The following is a 25,237-nucleotide window of genomic DNA, read 5'->3' as shown; positions in this document are numbered from 1 at the left end:
CTTTGCCCGAAGGAAAAACTTTTATTATACTCTTTCGTCACGAATTTTATGAACGAGCGCAATCGAATCTTGAAATTTTGAAAATAATTTAAGATATTGTCTCGTATACAAAGTACGGAATCCGAACAATTTTCGGTATANAAATTAAATAAATTAAAAATTGCAGTCCGGCATTGTGACAGTGTCACAATAAATAATTGCTCATTATATTTTAAATTAAATTAAATTTTCCATTTTAAAGGATAAACATTCTCCTTTGTCGTTTATATAATTACGAGTAGGCGCGCGGCGCAATGGCGTCACTAATATAAACATGGTATTCTTTGTATTAAATTCCTTGGAAATTGCAATTTAGATTGTATTTGTTTTCGTTGCGATAATTACCGAGCTATTTAGGTATCGGTATATGCTAACAAAATAAGAATTCTTTTAAATTAAAATTTAAAAATCTGGAGAAAGGATTGTGGATCTTCCAAAATAATAATTTTGTCTCGTGGGTAATAACGTAAAAATATGTGCAAATTAGGACGAACTTTGGAATCAAAATGCGCAGTAAGTACTCGAAATCCTTCTAAGACGGAGAAAAATAATGGCGGCATTTTTGGTTTGTCGTTAAACTTGCGCGATTGGTAGAACGTAGATGGCGCGTAAGTATCGAAAAACGTAACGCGTGGCCAATCAGAATCAAAGTTTCATCTATGAAACTGATTCTGATTGGCCTCGTGTGAACATCTAAAGCGAATGTTCTAAAGTACTTAATGTTTACTTTAAAAATTCCGGCGAATTAATAATTATTCTACTTAGAACTATGACGAAACTATTTACAAATTTTTGATAAATTAAAAACATCTTTTTGAGTTGTAAATACGATAAAATCGATAAAGATTTTTGATTAGATACAAGTTTTTATACAATTTCTATAGAATTAATTAAAATAATTCACGCAGAAATTTATATAAAATTAAGTAATACACTGTAATTTATAACTTTCGATTTAGCGCCACCGTTTGTTCGTAAATCGNCATTCTAATTGTTTTCGTGGCTACTTTGAATGCTCTTTCAACAAATAATCCATTTAATGGTTAAATTTTACAATTGGGAGCCTTCTTTTGCCTCTAAAGGCTCATTTTAGAATTATAGATTCCTCCATCACGATACTATCGATAGTGCGGGCGCCACCATCTTTCTTTCACCGTCGTTCCTAAATGCCTACAAACAGCAGCGCACTCCTGTTGCAGAGCGACCGCTATTAACGAACGCACCCACAAACTGTTACCAGTTGATGATGATCAGGCTGAGATCATCATATAAAATGAATAGCTGGTAAAATATTTACTTAAATAATAAATGTTTTGTTCTGGCGTAGTAAACACTAGTATTGTGTTTTATTCCAAAGACACAGCAATTTTTTGGAACGTAACTCCTGTATTATACGGGAGTTACCTGTAAATATAATTATAATTTAAAATAAAAATGACGTGTAATTTTGTTAATTTGCTTGAAATCGACCGAATATAATTCTTTAAAAATGATTTATTATATAAAATTACGTTTAATTTACATAATAATGGATACTTTTACTCAGATATTTCGGTGTTTTAAAACGTAATTTTAAATTTTGTTAAAAGGATTTTATTAACAAAATGCTAAATTTTCAGCCGTTTCTTCTCTATTCGATTAACCAGAAAAACCACGATGGACAATTTAGAGGAACCGGAACCTACCATCGCTTACAGGTGAGTCTGATTTTTTTTTATCAATACGAAAGTGGCGTGATTAGAGGCATTGGACCGACCTAAACGTCGGCAATGGGCGTAATATATTGGGTAACTTCGAAAATAACACAGAAAATCGATTAATCGGGAAAACGTTATTACGTTTAACAATGTAAATTGCTTTTCGTTGTCGTAAAATTGGGGATTTAACAATGGAAAAATTCACTCCGACCGAATGTCAAATTATTCTTTATATTTTACCACATATTCTCTATTTTTCCTTGCCTATTTCTTTATATTTATAACGAAACCACGAAAAATACGATCGACCAAGTACAGTACAAAGTATAAAACATATAATATTAAGCTTCGCTCTTTGTGTTTTCATCGCTTGGTTTTTTCCGAATTCGTTCTTTATTCGTTATATTTTACTTGTACTTTTGGCACTTTTCCATAATTAAAATTATTCTCGTCTTCGACTCCGGCCAATAGGAACTGATATAAATAAAATTTTCTCTATAAATTTTGTAACTGAAAATATGAGAAGTTTAATTATTTCCGAGTGGTATCCATTATATAATAGTAAGTTTAATAACTTATCGGGATTTCTGAATACAACTTCACACGTTGCGGGATTTCTGAATACAACTTCACACGTTGCGGGATTTCTGAATACAACTTCACACGTTGCGAGATTAGTCTGGTTTGAGAATTTCAATTTGCTTCTTTAATACAGAATTTTTACTTTTCCTGCTGTTATACAGAGGAACGTATGGCGATCCGGCAAAAAATGACTTCTACAGATTTTTACACTTTTTAGGTTTCAGACATCTTGAAACGTCGAGAAATGCAAAAAAAACCGGGGGTAATTTCTGTATGTATGGATGTTAGTGTATGGGGGACACGACTTTGTTCACCCTGTTTGAAGCTTAATAATGCCTATGCTTTTTGTCGAAAATTTCTGAAATTATGCAGGGAGGTTTGTTTATTAAGGGGATCGATGCTATTAAATTTCGGTGGTTAAAGGTCGAGGGGATGGGGAGATAAAGGGGTCGAGTGTCGTATCTCGAGTAGTCCGACNTTCTTTCGCCCGAAAACATTTTCCGGTTAATTTTGCTTATCGAAAAACGAAACAATTCTACGTTAATAAAAACGAAAGAGAAAAACTCGAATGGGAATCTCAAGTTAAACTCATAAAGTCCAACTTCATTTTTGTGTAATTAATCGATTGGAAATTTAGTAAATACTACGATGTATCCATGTATGAAATAGTACCCGTCACGCCGTCGGTTCTATACGTTCAGTATATTATCCGATAAATAAAGTCTAAATATTTTTTAGTTGTTTATTCGAGAAAAGTGTCTAAAGAAGGTGTCTAAGCCTTGTATCGTTCGGTATTTTGTACGGATTCCTTTATTTTCAAACCATTGATTAAATGAATTCACCGTGTTTATTAAGTGCGCCTGTTGATCTTGCTTTCGTATTTTTACTTCTATACTCGAACTTTACCTAAATTTGGCCACAGTTTTCTTCGTTAAATCAAGCATTATTTACGTATTTTATTCGAATGGATTAAATTTTCCGTTTCCAATCGGTACGAAAGATCGAAAGAATCGGATTTATTGTCAACTAAAGACGGCTCGACTGTCAAGCCCGTTTGTATTTCGATAAATGTATTTTTTTGTTTTACTTTTTGGACGAAAGCTAAGTTCTTGGACCTGCGGGCAAACTTGTCTTATCGTTATCTATTGCTTTTTAAATTTATCTCCATTTAAAGCTTATATTTTTACAAAGAATTCGAAGAATTAGGAAAATAAACCACTGTCTTTACTACTATAAATATTTATCTGTTTCTGGATTTGTATTAAGTCGGTAGGCGGTAGAAACTCGATTAACCGAAATAATGATCGCGGTTTGTGCCTGGATAATCGATAACCGCGGATAATAGAATTGGCATTTATGGTCTGGTATTTTCGTTCATTCGACGAGGCAAAGTCGTAATTAACGCGAATAGAAGAGGAAAAAATTGCTTAATAATAAAATTCCGTATACAGTTTTAAAATAAATCGTTTAAGATGTTATACAAATACTTTTTTTTTATTACGCAACTCTGACACCCGGTGGATGATGAATCCCGGTTAATAGTTTCACCAATACTTACTTGTTAGTTTAGTCGTCGATTCACTTGTATTCCTTTATTAATATTTCCCTTAGAAAGTATTTTAGAAAGAATTTATTCGAATGATTTATTTGAGAGTATTTTTAATAAAAATTACTCGAAAATAAAACTATTCACCTTCCAGCAATTATTATTATATTTATTAGAAAAAACTATTTTAATTAAAAAGAACGTATCTCCCGCCCAACTAAGTTCGGTTCGATGAAATATCGCCGAAAATAATGACTTTTATAATAAAAAAAATTTTTCTCAAAAGCTTTAATAATTACTTAAAAATCTGGAGATTTGTCCAGATTCAAGTATTCGCAGGAGAAATCGATCCTCTTCTATACATTTATGAATATTACGTTCAAATTCGAGCGAGAATTCCATTGATCTCTTGTAATCAAATATTTGTTTATTTATTAACCCTTAAATGAGAGTAAACGTAATTTATATGTTACGAAGACCCCGTAGCAATATATCTGTAATTTATATTCGTATATAGGACTACTCCCACTTACGGGGTAAACATACGCTACAAACATTAGATAATACATAATAATTATGTCCGGTAAACCTTGCTATAATGTGATAAATATATGATTTGAGACAGTAAATTGTAAAATATAATTTCTGCACATCTAAAAACGTTATTACGGGCGAAAAGTTTAATTTTTCAATAATTTTATTTTTAATAAAAGAGTAAATGTTATATTTCGTATGCAAAAATTCACAGAGGCGAGACTCGATGCGTGTGTATTGTGTATCGACATGCATTATCCTACCAAATCTTGCAGATTTCNATTGGGGATTTAACAATGGAAAAATTCACTCCGACCGAATGTCAAATTATTCTTTATATTTTACCACATATTCTCTATTTTTCCTTGCCTATTTCTTTATATTTATAACGAAACCACGAAAAATACGATCGACCAAGTACAGTACAAAGTATAAAACATATAATATTAAGCTTCGCTCTTTGTGTTTTCATCGCTTGGTTTTTTCCGAATTCGTTCTTTATTCGTTATATTTTACTTGTACTTTTGGCACTTTTCCATAATTAAAATTATTCTCGTCTTCGACTCCGGCCAATAGGAACTGATATAAATAAAATTTTCTCTATAAATTTTGTAACTGAAAATATGAGAAGTTTAATTATTTCCGAGTGGTATCCATTATATAATAGTAAGTTTAATAACTTATCGGGATTTCTGAATACAACTTCACACGTTGCGGGATTTCTGAATACAACTTCACACGTTGCGGGATTTCTGAATACAACTTCACACGTTGCGAGATTAGTCTGGTTTGAGAATTTCAATTTGCTTCTTTAATACAGAATTTTTACTTTTCCTGCTGTTATACAGAGGAACGTATGGCGATCCGGCAAAAAATGACTTCTACAGATTTTTACACTTTTTAGGTTTCAGACATCTTGAAACGTCGAGAAATGCAAAAAAACCCGGGGGTAATTTCTGTATGTATGGATGTCAGTGTATGGGGGACACGACTTTGTTCACCCTGTTTGAAGCTTAATAATGCCTATGCTTTTTGTCGAAAATTTCTGAAATTATGCAGGGAGGTTTGTTTATTAAGGGGATCGATGCTATTAAATTTCGGTGGTTAAAGGTCGAGGGGATGGGGAGATAAAGGGGTCGAGTGTCGTATCTCGAGTAGTCCGACTTAATGACGATTTTACTAGTTTTTAACACTTACGATTTTTTATAAAATCTATCCCTACCCTCAAAATTAAGATTTTATAATAGTTTTAGCTTTTAAATAGTTTTATAATAGCCATTTTATAATAGTTAAAAATATAAGTTTTTAAAATAAAATATGATAACAGATGGCGCCAATAAAATTTTAAATGTTGCCGAGAAAGTTCAGCAACTCGTTGCCGATTTATTAAAATATAAATTACTACGTGTTTCGAGGTAACGAGATACATTAATTTATACGTATTGTACTGTACAGTACATTTACGTATAAACTCGGATAGAGTACCAGCGGGACTATTTGGTCCAGATCAGGATACGGAGCTTTTTATATAGAAACACGATATAATTAGTTAATTTTGATAAGTAATAAGAATTGTTTCTATTCTCTTACTTAATTTACAGGGATTGATATTTATAATTTTGAGAATAATCCTACAATCGAATAATTCGAATCTTGATTTGTAATGTTGTGTAGTAAAAGATTCGTAATTTACGGGGATAAACGAGACGGATTAAAGAATGTTAATAATTTATTTGTTTAAAATAATTTGATAAAATAAATATAAATTTTAATTTTTTTTTTTTTGTATATTTATCAAGGAGGGAGGAGATATTTATCTTTAAGTGTAATTATATAACTTTATACTGGAAAGAGACAATAAATTATTTATAGAGTAACTTTTTAATTATAATTTCAGTTTACAAAACGAAATAAAAAGTTAAATGATCGGAGGTGATGTTCGGCAGTCCTTCTGGGCTATCGAAAACCTCTCCTACATAAATAAGACAGTAAAAACACGGTGCTTTTTTATCTACAAACATAAACAGGCCTTTTGCATCTAGATAAATAAAATAAGAATAGGAATTAATTGGCATTTTATATGAAAATAAATTACCTTGGCAAAGAAATACTTGAACCGGAGACATTTATTTGCACGTTAAACGGGGTCCTTCGTTTGCCATATTTCACTTTTTTATTTTACCCGATATTAACATTTTATAATTAAAATGTAAATATTTGAGTATTTTCTTCACCGTCGCCCGATTTTTTAGGAAGATCAAATTGGTTTAAATATTCGTAAAATTACCGAATTAATAAATTAAATATAAATTAAATCGTAATACAGTATATTTTTATGGACGAAATATAGGCCTAAATAAGCAAAATAAGATGGAAAAATATTAATTTTTAAAGCTGGAAGAGCTCGGTTTGCCTATTTAAAGTGTTCCATTAAGAATATTTAAAACATTTACTTAATTATTAACAATTCATGAAACATTTATAATTCTTAAAAAAGTATTGAAATTTTTATATTGGATTAAAATAAAGTATCGCCGGTTATGTAGAAAATTTATTTTTTCATTTAATTTAATTTTATTATATTACTTAAAGTATTTTTGCTCGATTTAAAATTCTTAATTTATTACAATTAACAAAGATAATTTCACCTTCTTAAAGGGAGCTTATCGATTTATCTTCACCCTTTCGCATTCTGTCGCCATCTATGGAGGAAAATAGAAAATATTTTCCGCTAACTGAATAAATGTCGTCGTTGCTAAGCGACGGGATTAAATCATCCATGTTCTAGATTTTTATCTCTATTATCCTAGAAAAATAAACTATTTTAAAATTTATTATTAAAGTTTAGTTTGATGGCATTTAGAACTAAATTTAGCTACGACCAATGTTACGAATGTAGATAGGAAAATTCCAATTTTCTAAAATGAAAAAGGCTTCATTTATAGATTTTTAGATATATAAAATTAGCAAATTGACCAGACTGTTGTCATTTGTAATTTATTGGAAATTAGAGAAGAGAAGAAATGCTTGGAAAATACCCAATCACTGTTTTGCACAAATGTATCGATCCATAACAAAGATGAGAACAACACTATACGATAATTCAATTCTTTCTTAATGCAGTTTCGTTTAATGAAGTAGATGCGCCTTGTAAATTCGAATAAATTAATTCGGTTGCACCCAACTTTCTAACTAAATTAATGAAAATATTCGTGGATTTCGCAATTTGTATTTATTGTCAGAGAGATTCTCTCATTTAAATATATAAATAATTGAAGTTTGTTATACATTTTAATTGAATATATTTATTTAAATTATTTTCCTGATTCGTTACAATAAGAATTGATTATAAGGAAAGGAGGATCATTAAATTTTTTTTTTATGTTATTTATCCGGCATGTTTGCTCGATTAATAAGATTTGGAATTATGAACTTTCGATTTAGCGCCACCGTTTGTTCGTAAATCGAGTGTGGCGCTATTTAAGAGATTTTATACCTAGGATCGATTGTATTTAAAAGTTTTGATACGATAAAATAGATAAAAATTAGTGGCCGGATCTTCTTCCAAGGATAAAATCACATCCCAATGTAATATAAATTTTCAATTTTATTTATATTTTGTTTAACTGAAATAATATAAGGCAATTAATTTTAAATCTTTTGTAATTTAACTTAAAATATATCAAATAAAAAGTCTTCGATTAATTTTGATCGGTCGACATTCGATAATTTGATTATATTAATTATTTACGTGGCCAATGGTCGAGACGTGAATAAAATTGATTAAGTAATGAAGGTGTAACCTGTCAAAACTTTAGTAAAGTACTCGAACGTGAAGGAGGAGAGAAGACAATAGACTAAGTAGAGAATATTAAACTTATCGATTCGATTCAATTTTTCTGTCGATTATTATAATAGTTTATCAGAGAATCCATTTTGTTCTGCCATCTGCTTCTAATTGCCTACTCAAAATATGAGAACAAAAGACAAAAGTCTATTATGATCGAGCTGCGACAGATGGATAAAGAATAAATGCCCGATTATATTCTCTGTCGAAGATTATAGTAATGGTAATTAAGAAAGTTTTGCCATGCTTTCTAACACAATATTAATCCGATCTTCAAAGAAGCATCCGAAATGAAGTAATCGCAAAAACATTCTTTTTTCTTAAAGTAAGAATTTACTCCGCGAAAACCAAGGATTCCAATCTGGTCGTTATGACCTCGAAAGGTCAATCGATTGATCTGGAAGGGTCATTTAATTTAATATTTATGTGGAAAATCGCTGGCAAATATTCATTGGCATTTTACCAAGGCTTGGCTATTTAGTAAAGCGCTACGTCGGGGTTCGACCTTACAAATTTCGGTTAAATTAAAACATTTTCTCGACCTTATAAAATCGATAAAGACGATTGATCATATCCGAACTTTTTGAAGTAATTTATATAAAATTAAGAATTCTTATTATCGTAATAAATTGTTTTTTACGTTACTACAATTTTAAACACAAAATGTTTAATAAAAATACTATTATCGACATTTTATTTAATACAATTAATAATAAATTTATACTTTTTATGGATCAAGCGAAGGAATCGGCAAATTTAATCTAAGTTTAGAAAGGGGACGACAAGCAAAGGAGATGGCGATCCCCGCCGTAACGATTTAAATTTACCTGTTTTACAAGATTTACGATAATTGAAAAATTTAATAATCCATGTATATTAATGAATGACGCATTTTTCGTCTCAGATCGTTTTTAAGAAAGGCGCCCAGGCGATAAAGGGAGGTAGAATTAGCGATAAATTATGTTAACGGTTACAATAACTTATAAGTCGGGGCGAATTTAAGGTTAGAAAAATTGGAATTAATTAATTTATTAAGCCGAAATTGGAAATATTTTCTACGGCTCCTTTCAATTTATTTTTCTCCATTCTGTGTAAAGTATTGTCCGTCCAACTCCCGCTACGAAAATGAAAAATGATCTATTAAAAAATAGAGAAAGATTCCGATGATTTATAAAATTAATTAAATCTTTATAAGATTTATTATTAAAAATATAATAAATATAAATTCATTATAGCTTACGAATCGATTTAATCGCCGTTTAAATCATTCGACTAAAGGAATAAAATAATAATCGTGTAAATATTTTAAGTTAAATAACTTTATTTTTAATAAAAAAACAAACAAAATATATTTGGAACATAAAATGTCCAAGGACTGTCAGAGCGCATTGACGAAAACAAAATACAGTACTGTATATTTTGCCTGGCGTAAAAATAATAAAATAATTATATATTCGATTATTAAATTAAATTTTCCATTTTAAAGGATAAACATTCTCCTTTGTCGTTTATATAATTACGAGTAGGCGCGCGGCGCAATGGCGTCACTAATATAAACATGGTATTCTTTGTATTAAATTCCTTGGAAATTGCAATTTAGATTGTATTTGTTTTCGTTGCGATAATTACCGAGCTATTTAGGTATCGGTATATGCTAACAAAATAAGAATTCTTTTAAATTAAAATTTAAAAATCTGGAGAAAGGATTGTGGATCTTCCAAAATAATAATTTTGTCTCGTGGGTAATAACGTAAAAATATGTGCAAATTAGGACGAACTTTGGAATCAAAATGCGCAGTAAGTACTCGAAATCCTTCTAAGACGGAGAAAAATAATGGCGGCATTTTTGGTTTGTCGTTAAACTTGCGCGATTGGTAGAACGTAGATGGCGCGTAAGTATCGAAAAACGTAACGCGTGGCCAATCAGAATCAAAGTTTCATCTATGAAACTGATTCTGATTGGCCTCGTGTGAACATCTAAAGCGAATGTTCTAAAGTACTTAATGTTTACTTTAAAAATTCCGGCGAATTAATAATTATTCTACTTAGAACTATGACGAAACTATTTACAAATTTTTGATAAATTAAAAACATCTTTTTGAGTTGTAAATACGATAAAATCGATAAAGATTTTTGATTAGATACAAGTTTTTATACAATTTCTATAGAATTAATTAAAATAATTCACGCAGAAATTTATATAAAATTAAGTAATACACTGTAATTTATACAAAATGTATACAAAGGTAACGCCGGCAATTTGGCCTATAAATGACTGACAAACTTAAAAAATTATAACTTCTTTTTCTAGTTTGTTAAAAGTATTTAATATTTATAAAAAATATTTTGTTATATCGGAAATATATTAAAATAAAAGTAAAAGTGACTTTTGATTCAAAAAACTTTTCTTCGACGGATCAAAAGTACTTTAAGCCGATTTCTGTTTGTTGTTGTTTTTATTTGATCGAATTGATTTATAAGAAAAATATAATAAAGTAAAAAAAATGAAGCGCAGGTTTAAAGACAAACATCAGATCTCGCGCCTTCAGTCACATATTTAATATTTTCCCTAATTTATTTATACATTTTAATAAATATTTCCAACCAAACGTAGTTTCTACTTTAAATAATTATTCGATTTTTCAGTTAAATTTGAAAAATAGTTATATTAATTTACTTTCGTTGTTATCGTTTATTTTGTGGAGAAAGACCTTTACACTTTTCCTTATTTTAATTAATTAGTTAATTAAATTAAACAAAAGTGAAATGTCTTCTTATTGGTATATAGACATTAATAAATGCTGATTGTTTGTATAGAAAATTTGAAGTTTGTTGTTTTATATAGAATATTTTTCCTTATTTGATTTACCGTTTTTATGGCCTTAATACATTTCAAATTGAATAGAATTATAATAATTGATGGATATAGCGATACGGCCGTACTGTACGTAACGCAGATGTAATTTAAATTGCAAATATATTAACGTCTTATTTACAATATTTTTGCCGGAAATCTGGCAATTTTTCAAATTTTACCACTTTGCCCGAAGGAAAAACTTTTATTATACTCTTTCGTCACGAATTTTATGAACGAGCGCAATCGAATCTTGAAATTTTGAAAATAATTTAAGATATTGTCTCGTATACAAAGTACGGAATCCGAACAATTTTCGGTATAAGCTATATGCAAAATAAAGAAGTAATTCGAGTAAATTTAGTTGTAGAATATTATAAATCTGCATAAAAAATACATTTTCCGGTAGATAGTCAAAATGGAGTGAATTAGCGTTGAAGAATTTAGACTTTAGAAATGTAAACTAAGAGTAATATCGAAATGTAATATTGTGTGAATCTGTGGTTGGATGCCGATCCTACAAAAAACAAATTTTAATTTAAATTACAAACAGACGAACACTTATTTACAATTTTTTTTTCTTATGGAAATTTGACAATTCTTCAAATTTTACCACGCTTACCCCAATTTCGACTTTTTTGACAGGCGAGAGTAGTAGGATTTTGGAAATTATTATCGGAGAAATAATAAGTCGATATGAAACCCAAAGCAAAATAAAGAAGTAATTTAAGTAAATATAATTCTAGAGCTAACGCCAATCTACATGAAATGTACTGTACAGTACGTCGGGCGTCGGAAAAAGCAAAATCAAGTTACTTAGCGTGAAGAAATTTCCATTAACTGATAGAAAAAGTTCCAAAACTTCTTCGACGACTGTCATTCATCGAAATTAAATTCCGTCTTCGTTTACTTCGATTCTTATTCCAAATCAATTTTTCTTTAAATTCGATTGTTACGTTATTTCCTCTTTTATTCCTTTAAATCCAAATACGCGCGTCCAAGCCTTTTCTGCGCATTATCGACCCACAATCTACTCGATTTTAAAAGGCAATTTCGAAAATTATATTTGACTATTTAGAAATAAGTTAATTTTGGCATTTTGGTTCGCGTTTATGCTTCCTAATTATATTGTAACGTCCCACCGTCTCCGGAGAATTACGCCCGCGTAATGATCTCCACGCGTCACGTGTCCACTTAATAGGATTATCAGTTTTCTCTTGTTACTTTAAAATATCTCAAAATTACGTTTAAATTAACAATTAACTAACTTTATTATCCTTATTTTTATTATAATTCAGTGTTGTTTATTTACACAATAAAATTTCGAGTTCCTTTTCACTTTTCTTTATCAAAGAAGGCGTGAATAAATCTTTTATGTCGTATTCTCTCCAACTAGGCAGTCTGTTGTTTATCCGAGACAATTAAATTTATTTACCGGCATTTTCTGCCGCTTTTTCTTTCTGATAAGCTGCAAATTTTTGGTGTTTTTATTTTGAATATTTTTCCTTTTAAATAAATTTAAAGATTAGGAGCTTAATCGTCGCCTTTCGAAGATATTCCCAAAAGAGAATTCGGAATATCCTATCAACTGAATTAGTTTCTATGGCAACGAAGATTACAGATACCGATATCACTTATGCTTAACACCTGTTTTCTACCGAGAAAAGACAATTTATGAAAACCATTTACTAAAAATTTCTCTCTTTTGATTTATTCTAGTTAACTTACATCCGCCGGTATTACTGGTAATTAAAATAAATTTCTTCTGTTAATTTTAAAACGAAACGTAGTAAAATTTAATATCGTAACTTCTGTATAAACGATTTTGTTTACCAGACCGTTTCCTCAAAAAAAAAATAAATTTGGCAATGACGACAAAAAGTCAAGGTCGCTCCAAATTTCGAGTTATAATACGAATTATTTTGGCCACAAAATTCTTTTATAGACTTATTCGCATTACGTGAATAATTCATCAAAATAAAATTCTATTCTTTCCAATTTCATTTATAAGTCGTATAAAAATAGAAAATAAAAAGTTGAGAAAATTATTCTATAAAAGGATTGAATTTTTGTAGAAGGGAATCGAGGATTTGAGGCTCTCGACGTCTATATATAGCCTACGTACTGTATAGTTGTATGTACAGTACAGTACAGTATTTTAATACACAATTTATATATTAGTGTGCATTGAAACGTGACAGAATATGATGACGTAAGTATAAACAGCGTGTCTTACACAAAAACAAACACACACTGTGTAGGTTTTGTTTGAATCTTATGTAGGTCAGAATAAACTCGTGAATAAAGTAGACTTTTTTTATATTTTTATTGTATTCGATATTAACATTATTACAAAATTTAACTTTTCGATTACATTTTGCAAATTATTTGCTGTCTCTTAAAAGAATTCTCGACTTTATTTGTCATTTATCTTCAGAAGTACACGCTCATCTCCGCTCTTTTTCTGGCTACGCTTTCGAGTGTTAGGTCGAATAATTTTCTATATTCTGTCTAGAACGTGTCAAACTCGGCGAATTCGGGTTTGACAGATATTTTAGCCGAAGATGAAATCCTATATATTAATATGCAAACCGTCAGCTACAATCACATTTGCATAAATGACAATATTCAAATGTCTAATTACGTTATATTAATCTAGCAAAGAAGCGTTTAAATATCTCGAAAGGTTGACGCGAAGCGATCGATAATTAAGATCTTAATTAAATTTAAAATAGAATAAAATACACCCTATCGGAGCTTCTTTTTTTTAAATAGAATATTATTGGAATTTTTTGTTTTAAGCGTTATCATAACAATTTTATTCAGAAGAATAGATGATAATTTATCATTCAGACATAATTAAGCTACAGTTTGTATATTTAAGAATGTTTCCTGGTAGGTATCGGGTTATACCAGAATATATTGATTATCAAAGTGTTTACAGAAGGCAGGAAGCGAACTTACAATCAAGGTTATTCAGTCTACTTCAATTTTTTCCAACTTTTTTTTTTCCTCTGCAACTTCAACTTTCTAATAGTTCTTTGTAATCTAAGTAATGTTTATATTGATGCCTATTGAAGTGTAACGCGATCTTACGCGTAATACAATAAGTCTAACGAGTTTAAAGAACTTAAAACATTTAATAACGATCGAGGCATTTTTAAAGCCGAATTCTTCCTTATAAATCCACGCAATATATATTTTTAAGAAAATTAACTGCGTAAACAGATTTAAATATTAAGTGATTATAAGCTTATTTACTTTAATCTCGAAAACGTCGGCGTAAAGATAAGGAAAATGAAAAAAATTAGTGTAAAATATCGACGGATTATGCTAAAAATGAGTCGAGTCGGCAACAAAACCTTGCAAGTAAAATAAAATTACAGTAATCAATAGCAGTCTCTCGGTATTCATTCCGTGATTAAATCGTTTGGAGAGAGATATAAATCCAATAAAGATAGCCGCTAGGAGTCATCGAGACTCTCCTTAACACGTGTCTTAATAAAAAGACGGAAACATCGATTTTTAATTAATGACTCAACGATGTTTGTGAAACGAAAACTTGGATAAAAAAAACTGTGCAAAACGGCCGCTGACAGAGTATTTCTGCGCTCTTTATTACACGAAATTCGCACCACTTGGAATTAAACACCGTTTTATCTCGAGTGGTTTCTAGTTTGTAAATACAAAAAAAAAGTTATGTTCGGTAATTCCTGCTTTTGGGAACAATAGAAAGGAAAAGAGGAAATTTTGGAGCATTAGGTTAAATTAAGGAAAGAAATTTATTCAATGGATTTTCCTCCTTATTACATAGTAGAACGTGTCGCAAGAATTATATAGGCTACGTAACATTTATTAATTAATTTATTAAAAGACAGGCACTTTTCCATCCTAAATTATAAAAACAAATGTACGAATATTATTTTTAAGAAGTTGCTCGAATGTTAAAAACGCTTCGTCAGAAAATCAAAGAATTTATTGAAACTTTTAATTTAAATACTTTAATTTTGTAAGTGGGATCCGTTATTGCCAGTCGTAGAGAAAGGCGATAAATTTAGTGTTAATTAAAAAAGCAAAAATTATTTTCTCCAGTTGTTATTACTATAAATAGATTTCACAAATGGAGTGGAGAGGGCAAACAACGCTTCCTTTTATAACTCATGACGAAATTTCTAATTGTTTTGGCTACACCGCCTCGTACGACACGTAATATTTCTCCTTTCTGCACGATCGAACAACATGGATTCGGATTCGGAAGGGAGGTAAGAAGACTTTATTCGCATCGACCGTCTCCTCCATTATTTGCCTGCATAAACCCTTATTTCTTTCCCAACCGAAATGGAATCCACGCGGCATTTCGTTTGTAACATTCCGTATTAATTAAACGAAATTTCGGTAGCTTTTTTAAGTGGTAGATCGGGCGGTTCCTACTTAAATTGTAGAAACGGGCGACGGCGGTAAATTCCTTTTATTTTGTACCAGAAGCGCTTATTAGGACAGATCCGCGCGTTCCGTCGGGAATAGAAAAATTGCCGAAATATTATAGAAAAACGGCGGGTAGACCGCTTAATTTTATTTGCTTGGCCGGAAATTCCCATACGTTACGACGGATGAAATGGTAGAGGGCCGATAATTGTTTTTCAAACACGGAGAATTTTGTAGTTGTGACAGCTACAGGTCCATTCGGTCGTCATGGTTACGGTCTGGTAGCGGAGCGATTCCCTTCTGCACGGCACTCAGTACGAACCGAGCCGGTTACACATTTGGTCGTCTCCGCTAAAGGTGGGTTCTTTATTAATATAATTATTTCGTACGTCATTCTCATTACGAATAAATGTGCGTGAATGCCCGAATAAATCCTAGAATTACATTTTTAAAATTATTTAAAAAATATATAATTAATATAAATTTGTATTTTTTTTTTCATTCCGAAAATCGATCTCAGAAAATCGAGTTTGGCCAGGTTGGAATCGATGGTATAATTTTAACTCTTGTTTTATTGGTAGACAAATTGATGGATTTCTTATGGTTTTCCACGCGACTTTCCAATGTTTATACGTTTGTTTTTTCGTTGGATTTACCATTTAAAACGCTTATGATTGCCAGTCGAGAGGCGTCGCTTTCTTCTAAGAAGAGAAAAGAAGTCTCCCGCGTGTCTCAAATGGCAAAAATTCATTCTTTTGTGCGGAGAATTCGATCGAAAGCGGTTTAAAATTAAAGTTAAGTGAATTGGCGGGAGATGCCGTTTCCGCCACGCATTTTTCCATTTCACCCGACACACAAAAGTTCCAATTCTATTTGAAATATTTATTATCTACAACACGATTCTTGTCGGACGGAGACAAAATACAAATTTCCAAAGAATAAAACTATAAAAGTTCAAAAATAGATTTTCCTTTTTAACTTCGGTAAATTATTTTAAAATTTAATCGTTGTCGGGGAAATAATCGTGTAAATAAATTATATGCGCAACATTCTAGAAATATTCGATTATTTTTTATTCCTCGCCGGTTACAAACACCCCGGGGATAACAAATGAAAAAAGTGGAAATATTTTTAATAAAAAATTTAATAATGTAGACTATAGTCATAAATTCAAAAAGAAAGAAAAAAGAGAATAAATTATTGTTTCTCTGATAAAAAAAAAAGTAACTTTAGTCTGTGCAAACGTGATTTATATACGTAAATAGATGTGTAGTCCCGGAGAAAATTCTTGTAATTTTTGCTATTTCATTTAAAAAAGAAGTAACGATTTAGATTCAGTCAGAGAAACCTTTCTAATCATTTACGTAGAAAACGATGTTTGGGAGAGTTCATCTAATTTTACAGATAGATTTTCGTGTAAAAAAAGAAATAATGATAAAGAAAAAAAAAAAAAGAATTCACTTCATTATCTGGAACTCTTTCTCGGAAAAATATTCATTACTCGGTAGTGTCAATTATATTTAATATTAATTGTAACGCCGAAAAATTTACATACGAATAACGCCAGAAGATAATAATAATTTCTCGATTTATTTCTGCCGCCAGATTTTTTTTTCGCTACTATAAATTTAATGAATACTTTTTTTGTTAAAAATAAACGGAATGGCGCGATAGGAATTTCAAAATCTTCCTCAATTGCGGACTAAAATACTATAAAGGTGTAAGTAGTAGCCGATACATCTTCCTTACCGGTTAAGATTAACTTAATTCAGTTACCTTTAAACAAATTATTCTGGTTTAACGGTTCGACTGCCGATGATATTTCACAGTTTTGGACGTAATTAAAGCGGAGGAACGGGATTTACCCGCCAAACACGCGCTGCAAATACATTTTATTTAGGATTTTTCGTCGGAAGCGAGTAAACAACGTTGGCATATGCTCTTTTTCCAATTTTTTTAAGAAGCGGTCGGCTGTATGTTTCTTATTGGAACGGGCCGGAGGGGCGGGTACTCGTCACTCACCCGCGTACTGTATGTTTTCGACACCCTCTCGTGGGCTTCCGGTACACTCGGAGTGATACTACTCTTATCTCCTACAATCCAAACCCATTTAAGGCTAAATCGTAAAGGTTGGCGCTTAATTATGCCTAGACATTGGCTTTACTTATTTGTAATCTACGATATAATTCGCTTAATGGTCCATTACGTACTGTATTTACACATTGAATAATTAAATTTAATTAACACCGAGTTAAATTATCCTACGGGGTTATCGCGGAAATTGGACCCGGTCTTTACTTAAACGTGGCGTAAAGTGGGATAAGTAAAACGGGGATTCCTCCTTTTGCTCGTTTGTCAAACGATTTCGAAACGTATTTCTTCTCATAAAAACGAGGGTGGAGGGTGCAAGAATTTGGAGCCGGGCCATAAAATGCGTTGGGCATTCTCGTCAAGGTCGGTTCAGTTGTAAATTCGGTGCCGACAATACGGTTTACTCCATTCGCTGCCGTTATAACTCGCTATCACGCCAATAATAAATATCGGTACCGGTCGGTATCATCCGTGTCGTCGAAAACATTCAAGAGCTTCTAGAGTGGTGCAAAAAACAGATTTTTATTCTAGAATATTCGTTCTACCGGAATTATTTATTTTTGGACGTCTCCCTTCCGCGTTATTCCGTTCGGTAAAGAGAAGATGTAAATAATTTCGTCATAAATATATTTTATTTGTGTATATTTTGGATTAAATATTTCAAATATTTTCGTCTTTAAATCGTCATCGACATCGACTTCTCGCCGTATTTATTTATTATTTAAGCATTTAACGCGTATGCAATTTTCTTCAGATTTAAAGTAAAAATAATCTTTTCGTCGACAATAATAATAATTATAATGGATGGAAATATTTTTCTAAGATTTAAAAGTGCAGGTGGAGTCGAGTTATTTAAAAAATTTGACATGGCTTTTCCACGTAAATAAAACATCCATCCAAATAAATTTCCACGAATTCTGACATTGTTTTCCTTTTAGGAATTCTCCTTGCGTAAACTCCAGCAGACGACCAATTTTGGTCCAATATCCGATATTTTGTGTTGTTTCCCTTTTTAAATTTTCTACTTTGAAAAACCTTTTCATGTTTATCGATAATTAATAATCGTATTCGCGTAATTGTCACAGAAAAGCCCGTCCAATGTCCAGAAGTCCATTGGACATTGGACAGGCTTTTCTGTCCACCTTTTCCGACCTAAAGTATTGATATATTAAAACGGCATTAGGAATTGTACCGTATTTTTAAAATAAAGGGTTTTTATCTCCTTAATTAATACGCAAGAATGAATTATTTTTAAGGAATGTTTGTGGATCCGTAATGCCAGACCTCAGCTCAATGGCTCTACTGACAGTTTCGTAAAAGGGCCCGGGAAATACCAATCCGTGCAGACTGTGTTTTTACATTTAAAATAAACATTTCTATTAAATCGACACGTCGAATTTTAATTTCGTGCGTTTCAGGGATATTATATACACTCGTATATTTAAATGCCAATAAAATGCAGCTTTTAATGAAATTGCTATTTTTCAATCGATATTCTTCGAAGAATTCTCGACAGTAAAAGTTAAAAATCAATCAAAATTCTGACTTAAAGGTCCAACAGTTAAACGTTTACCTATTTTGTTTCGTTCTTGTAATTGTTAATCGATAAACCCGAACTTAAACTCCGTATTTAAAAAAATAATAATAATTTAATAAATTTTCAATTAAAAATAAGCATTGACAGAGCTTCTATTTCAGTAAAACTTTAATTATTTTACACGTTTTGATTTGGATATAGGCCTATTTATTAAAACAAAGAAAAAAAAAATATATATTAGAATCTTTATTCATAGGAGTCGCGATACATAGACATCAAATCTTGTGGTGAAATGCCCGATTGTCTGGCAAAATCTTTTATTTCATATATTTAGTGCATTTTCCACGTCCATAATCGGCATTTTGAGCCGCGTTGGGCCTCTTGGGTGACGTTGATAGAGCGTTATTCTTTAAAAATAAAAAAAATAAGGGCACCCGCAGGATTTTTGTTTTAGGAGACACGATGTGATTGGCTAAAATTGTCTTCCTTAAATGGACACGTTTCCGCTCGTACTAAACTCATTTGTTCCTGCCGGAAGGCCCACAAGCGCTTATTAAAAACCAGGAAAGCTCCCACTCTCCTAAAATACGCGGGGCCTTTCAAATTTTACGGCTCTCTCTTAAGGCCTAAAGAAGAACTACGGGACCATCTCGTCGTCCAGTGTTGCGCAGTTCGATATAACCACGATTAAAATAAATTTACTCTTTTAGAATTTCCCGCTATCCGAAATCGTTATTGGAGGGGGAAAAAGAGTAAAGCGAATATCCGGAGGAACTCCCGACGATTGGGAACGAAGTTACGCATTAATCGTAACAAAAAATTCGTTTGGAATGGTAAATGGATGTTAGGATAAGTGTAATCGATAATATAGATAAGTTGTTACCTTGGAAACGATATCGGCGTAACCGGTATAGCGGACCGAATCTATTGTTACCAAAAATCTCTATAGCAACTGTTTATGGTAAACAGAGATGGGGATACGACGTCATTCGCGCGGAAAGAAATTCACTGGTACGAGATTTTCCCATTTCTTTGATACAAATCGAAACTTTCTAACAGGAACTGTGGGAAAAATGGGGGGGTTTAATAGCTGATAATTGAGAAAAGGTTCGATTCCCCCCCCCGCAAAATGTTTATAAATACGTAAGACCGGGCAAAGGGCGTTACTTAACTAAGATGATCGGGCTTTAAATGGCCGGACGAAGGCAATTTAAATACACTTCGAGCGCCGGCGTTAAAGCGTACTTTTATAATCTCTACATAACGTAATTTTCCATTATGTTAAACGACTGCATCCGCTAAATGGCGTGAGGTTATCGAAAGTAGCCGGTCTTTTATCCCAAATCTCTCGATATTCACGTGCCGATGGAAATAAATGAAATGTTTATCCTAAATGCCTGGACGCAATCAGATTAAGAGAGAAATGCCAACGCTCCAAAGTAGATTATCCACGGGATATTTACTCTCTTTCCATTATTTTAATCGGTTTTAGCCTTATTCCTTTCGTAACCAAACGCGTTACGTCAACGTTACGCCAGAACTTCCTTATAATTACACCGAACGCTTAGTTAATTCACGAAAATATCCTTTGAGATTCTTCTTTTTCTTTTATAGAGTTTCCGTCCACGAAACTTGCTTTTGTTTTCTTTCGCCCGAAAACATTTTCCGGTTAATTTTGCTTATCGAAAAACGAAACAATTCTACGTTAATAAAAACGAAAGAGAAAAACTCGAATGGGAATCTCAAGTTAAACTCATAAAGTCCAACTTCATTTTTGTGTAATTAATCGATTGGAAATTTAGTAAATACTACGATGTATCCATGTATGAAATAGTACCCGTCACGCCGTCGGTTCTATACGTTCAGTATATTATCCGATAAATAAAGTCTAAATATTTTTTAGTTGTTTATTCGAGAAAAGTGTCTAAAGAAGGTGTCTAAGCCTTGTATCGTTCGGTATTTTGTACGGATTCCTTTATTTTCAAACCATTGATTAAATGAATTCACCGTGTTTATTAAGTGCGCCTGTTGATCTTGCTTTCGTATTTTTACTTCTATACTCGAACTTTACCTAAATTTGGCCACAGTTTTCTTCGTTAAATCAAGCATTATTTACGTATTTTATTCGAATGGATTAAATTTTCCGTTTCCAATCGGTACGAAAGATCGAAAGAATCGGATTTATTGTCAACTAAAGACGGCTCGACTGTCAAGCCCGTTTGTATTTCGATAAATGTATTTTTTTGTTTTACTTTTTGGACGAAAGCTAAGTTCTTGGACCTGCGGGCAAACTTGTCTTATCGTTATCTATTGCTTTTTAAATTTATCTCCATTTAAAGCTTATATTTTTACAAAGAATTCGAAGAATTAGGAAAATAAACCACTGTCTTTACTACTATAAATATTTATCTGTTTCTGGATTTGTATTAAGTCGGTAGGCGGTAGAAACTCGATTAACCGAAATAATGATCGCGGTTTGTGCCTGGATAATCGATAACCGCGGATAATAGAATTGGCATTTATGGTCTGGTATTTTCGTTCATTCGACGAGGCAAAGTCGTAATTAACGCGAATAGAAGAGGAAAAAATTGCTTAATAATAAAATTCCGTATACAGTTTTAAAATAAATCGTTTAAGATGTTATACAAATACTTTTTTTTTATTACGCAACTCTGACACCCGGTGGATGATGAATCCCGGTTAATAGTTTCACCAATACTTACTTGTTAGTTTAGTCGTCGATTCACTTGTATTCCTTTATTAATATTTCCCTTAGAAAGTATTTTAGAAAGAATTTATTCGAATGATTTATTTGAGAGTATTTTTAATAAAAATTACTCGAAAATAAAACTATTCACCTTCCAGCAATTATTATTATATTTATTAGAAAAAACTATTTTAATTAAAAAGAACGTATCTCCCGCCCAACTAAGTTCGGTTCGATGAAATATCGCCGAAAATAATGACTTTTATAATAAAAAAAATTTTTCTCAAAAGCTTTAATAATTACTTAAAAATCTGGAGATTTGTCCAGATTCAAGTATTCGCAGGAGAAATCGATCCTCTTCTATACATTTATGAATATTACGTTCAAATTCGAGCGAGAATTCCATTGATCTCTTGTAATCAAATATTTGTTTATTTATTAACCCTTAAATGAGAGTAAACGTAATTTATATGTTACGAAGACCCCGTAGCAATATATCTGTAATTTATATTCGTATATAGGACTACTCCCACTTACGGGGTAAACATACGCTACAAACATTAGATAATACATAATAATTATGTCCGGTAAACCTTGCTATAATGTGATAAATATATGATTTGAGACAGTAAATTGTAAAATATAATTTCTGCACATCTAAAAACGTTATTACGGGCGAAAAGTTTAATTTTTCAATAATTTTATTTTTAATAAAAGAGTAAATGTTATATTTCGTATGCAAAAATTCACAGAGGCGAGACTCGATGCGTGTGTATTGTGTATCGACATGCATTATCCTACCAAATCTTGCAGATTTCCTAAGCTCTAGCAAAATCGATAAATATATTATATGTAATGCGTGTTATAGGAAAATGGGCTACGCTTCTTTCCACTATTGGTACGTAAGCAAAGGGAAGCGATTTCTGTGACACATGACCTTTTATTGCTTCCTTCTCGGCGCGTGGGCGCACCAGAAAGTTTTTTTCGAGTCTCCCGGGCTACGGGAAATTTAACAACATTACTAATTAATCTTTAATTATTCTACATTATTGCTGTTATTATTATTATTTACTTAATTTTTTAAAAGGATGTAAAATTTTTAACAGATTTAAATTTATAAATGTGTTCTAATGTAATGAACTGTACGTGACCTGTTATGTGTATCTTGTATGTATAAGTAAATAACGCTTAAATATTCACGTATTATTAATATTTTATTATTAAAATGTAAACGTCTTATATGGATAAATAGTAAAAAATGTAATAAAATATTAACAATAATTTAAATATAAAAAATAAATAATTTTTTTAAGTTATCGCATTAAAAATAATTTGTTTTACTAAATATCTTAGACTCGTGTAAATTTGATTATAATTAATTTAATATTTATAATAATATAATTATTTTTACGTATTTAAAGAATTATTTAAAGAAAATAATAATAATAAATTATGGTTAAGGTTAACAAGCGACGAGTGAGGAAGGGTCAATTGGCCGGACGACAATCCAATTCAGATAAAAGAAGGGACAGAAAAAGGGATTTTCACTCAAATAATAATAAAATTTTACGTTTTATTATTATTCAAAAGTTAAGCAATATTTTCATATAAATGTACTTGTTTGCAAGGAAGTGAATGAGAATAAGCGCGAGGAGGAATCGATAAGTCCGTCGCGCCTTCCATAAAAGTATTTAAGAATTTTATTATTTTCGAATTGAAATATATAATTTAAAAATTATTTGCACGAAATTCGAATTAAAATTCAATTCATTTGGATATAAAAATGAACGAAGACGTATTTCAGATGATTTTTTCTTCGAGTAGTAAATCAATTTAATGTATTTCGTGCAGCTCTTTACCTCCGAGTTACGATAAACTTTATTATTCTTTTTATGGGGGATTTTGCAAGTGAATTTTTAAAATCGATATTAAAAAATTAATGTTAAATTATTAAGTAGGCTATATCAAATGTTTCTCGATTTAGATTTCGTTAGGAAATAATAAAAATCAATTTATTTCTAACGTAATAATTAAAGGAATAACAAAAAAATTCGTTTACTTCGATTCATGGAAATTAGTCGAAATTAAAGAAATTTCTTATAACATTCGCAAAGGAAAATCTGTATTTACCAACGAACTGGGTTGTGTATTAATTACGTTTGCATTATTCATAACTCTTCTTTGAAAGTTGAAAAGAAAAAAAAAGTAAAAATGTAGGAAATTTTCCTATTGGATTGTAAATGGAAGGAATGGAGGAAAGCGTGATTTGGTGAAAAATTCGATTGTACGTCAACGAGTTAACATTGGTTTATATGTTACATTCCTTTCCAGAAAATGAAATATTTCTAATCTTCTTCAGCTGTCAAAATCGAATCGATTGGATGGGAGGAGGAGAAGGAGGATCAACGCGGATCGATTTCGAATCTGCCTAATTCTAGAGAAATTCTAATTCTACAATGTTTCGAAAATTATAAAAAAATTTTCCTACTAAAAGCTTTTTTCGTAAAAAATTTTTTAAACTAATTAATTTAATTAAGCTAAATTTTTTGAAGCGAATTTTGTAATTTAATCGGGTCGTTCGTTCGAATTTTATGATTTAAACCACTGTTTGACATTTTTCTGTGAGATTATAAAGAAGTTTAATACTATTAATTTAAAAATAATATTGTTTTTACTTCTTAGTCGTTTTTAATATTAATAAATATGATCAATTTAAGATTTACAGGGAAATTATTTTTGAAATCTTACAATAAGCATTAGCCTTCAGAAAAATGCGATTCGTTTTTTAAAAAAGAGAATTATCAAAATGTTACAGAATTCTGGACGATACGTTGGTCCTTCCCGAACATTTGTGATATTTTATTATTATTTTGACGAAAAGTGTTGTTCTTAGTGACATAACGTGACATTAACGAAAGAAAATAGACTACCCGCTCGATAATAAGCCGGAGAAGGAAATAATGGACACAAGCAACAGAGTGGCATAAGGTACGGTTTGATTTGGTATTAATTGATTTTTCTCTTCTCCATTAGATTATGTAATAAACTATAATCGATAGGAGCATTTTTAGCATGTAAAGGCGTGCGACTGGATGGTCGGCGAAGGAAACGAATTCGCGGGCAAAAATAATTATTTTAAGTATATAACTGGCGACGCAAATTATAAAATAGAAGGAAAAATGTGGCACTAACCCAAATACATTTATTCGCGTCGCTAGGAAGTTTGTCCAAAGTCGTTTCTTCCTTGCCAACTTTCCAGTTGAAATCTCCTTTCCTACGCAATGTTTGTACTCGTGGATCGAAGCGAGGTTCTGCTGTTAGAAAACACTCGCTAATATTAAAGTTTCCAGCTTCCTGCCTTTGAGTTTGTCGTCAAAA

General features: G+C 31.2%; 1 protein-coding gene across 5 annotated transcripts in view; it reads left to right on the top strand.

The window, feature by feature from the left end:
* LOC111623704 (tumor protein p53-inducible protein 11-like) overlaps window positions 1–25,237 on the top strand; it is an 84,553-nt gene that overhangs the window by 19,609 nt on the left and 39,707 nt on the right. For 2 of the 5 annotated variants that reach the window (XM_023366378.1, XM_023366379.1), the window contains exon 1: window positions 15,658–15,881. The exons of 1 other annotated variant lie outside the window; for it this stretch is intronic. Coding sequence is in view for 2 of the 4 variants with exons in the window: in XM_023366382.1 (XP_023222150.1) it covers window positions 1,696–1,736 (41 nt within the window). In the remaining 2 variants the exon portion in view is untranslated. Of the gene's footprint in view, window positions 1–1,660; window positions 1,737–15,227; window positions 15,362–15,657; window positions 15,882–25,237 lie in introns of those variants that run through there. 2 more of the 5 variants (XM_023366382.1, XM_023366386.1) reach the window with 2 other exon arrangements.

Source organism: Centruroides sculpturatus, unplaced genomic scaffold, assembly GCF_000671375.1.
Source record: "Centruroides sculpturatus isolate CEXI.00-Female unplaced genomic scaffold, Cexi_2.0 scaffold80, whole genome shotgun sequence".
Lineage (NCBI taxonomy): Eukaryota > Metazoa > Arthropoda > Arachnida > Scorpiones > Buthidae > Centruroides > Centruroides sculpturatus.
Note: the sequence above shows the minus strand (reverse complement) of the source record. Positions and strands in the feature narration are given on the sequence as shown.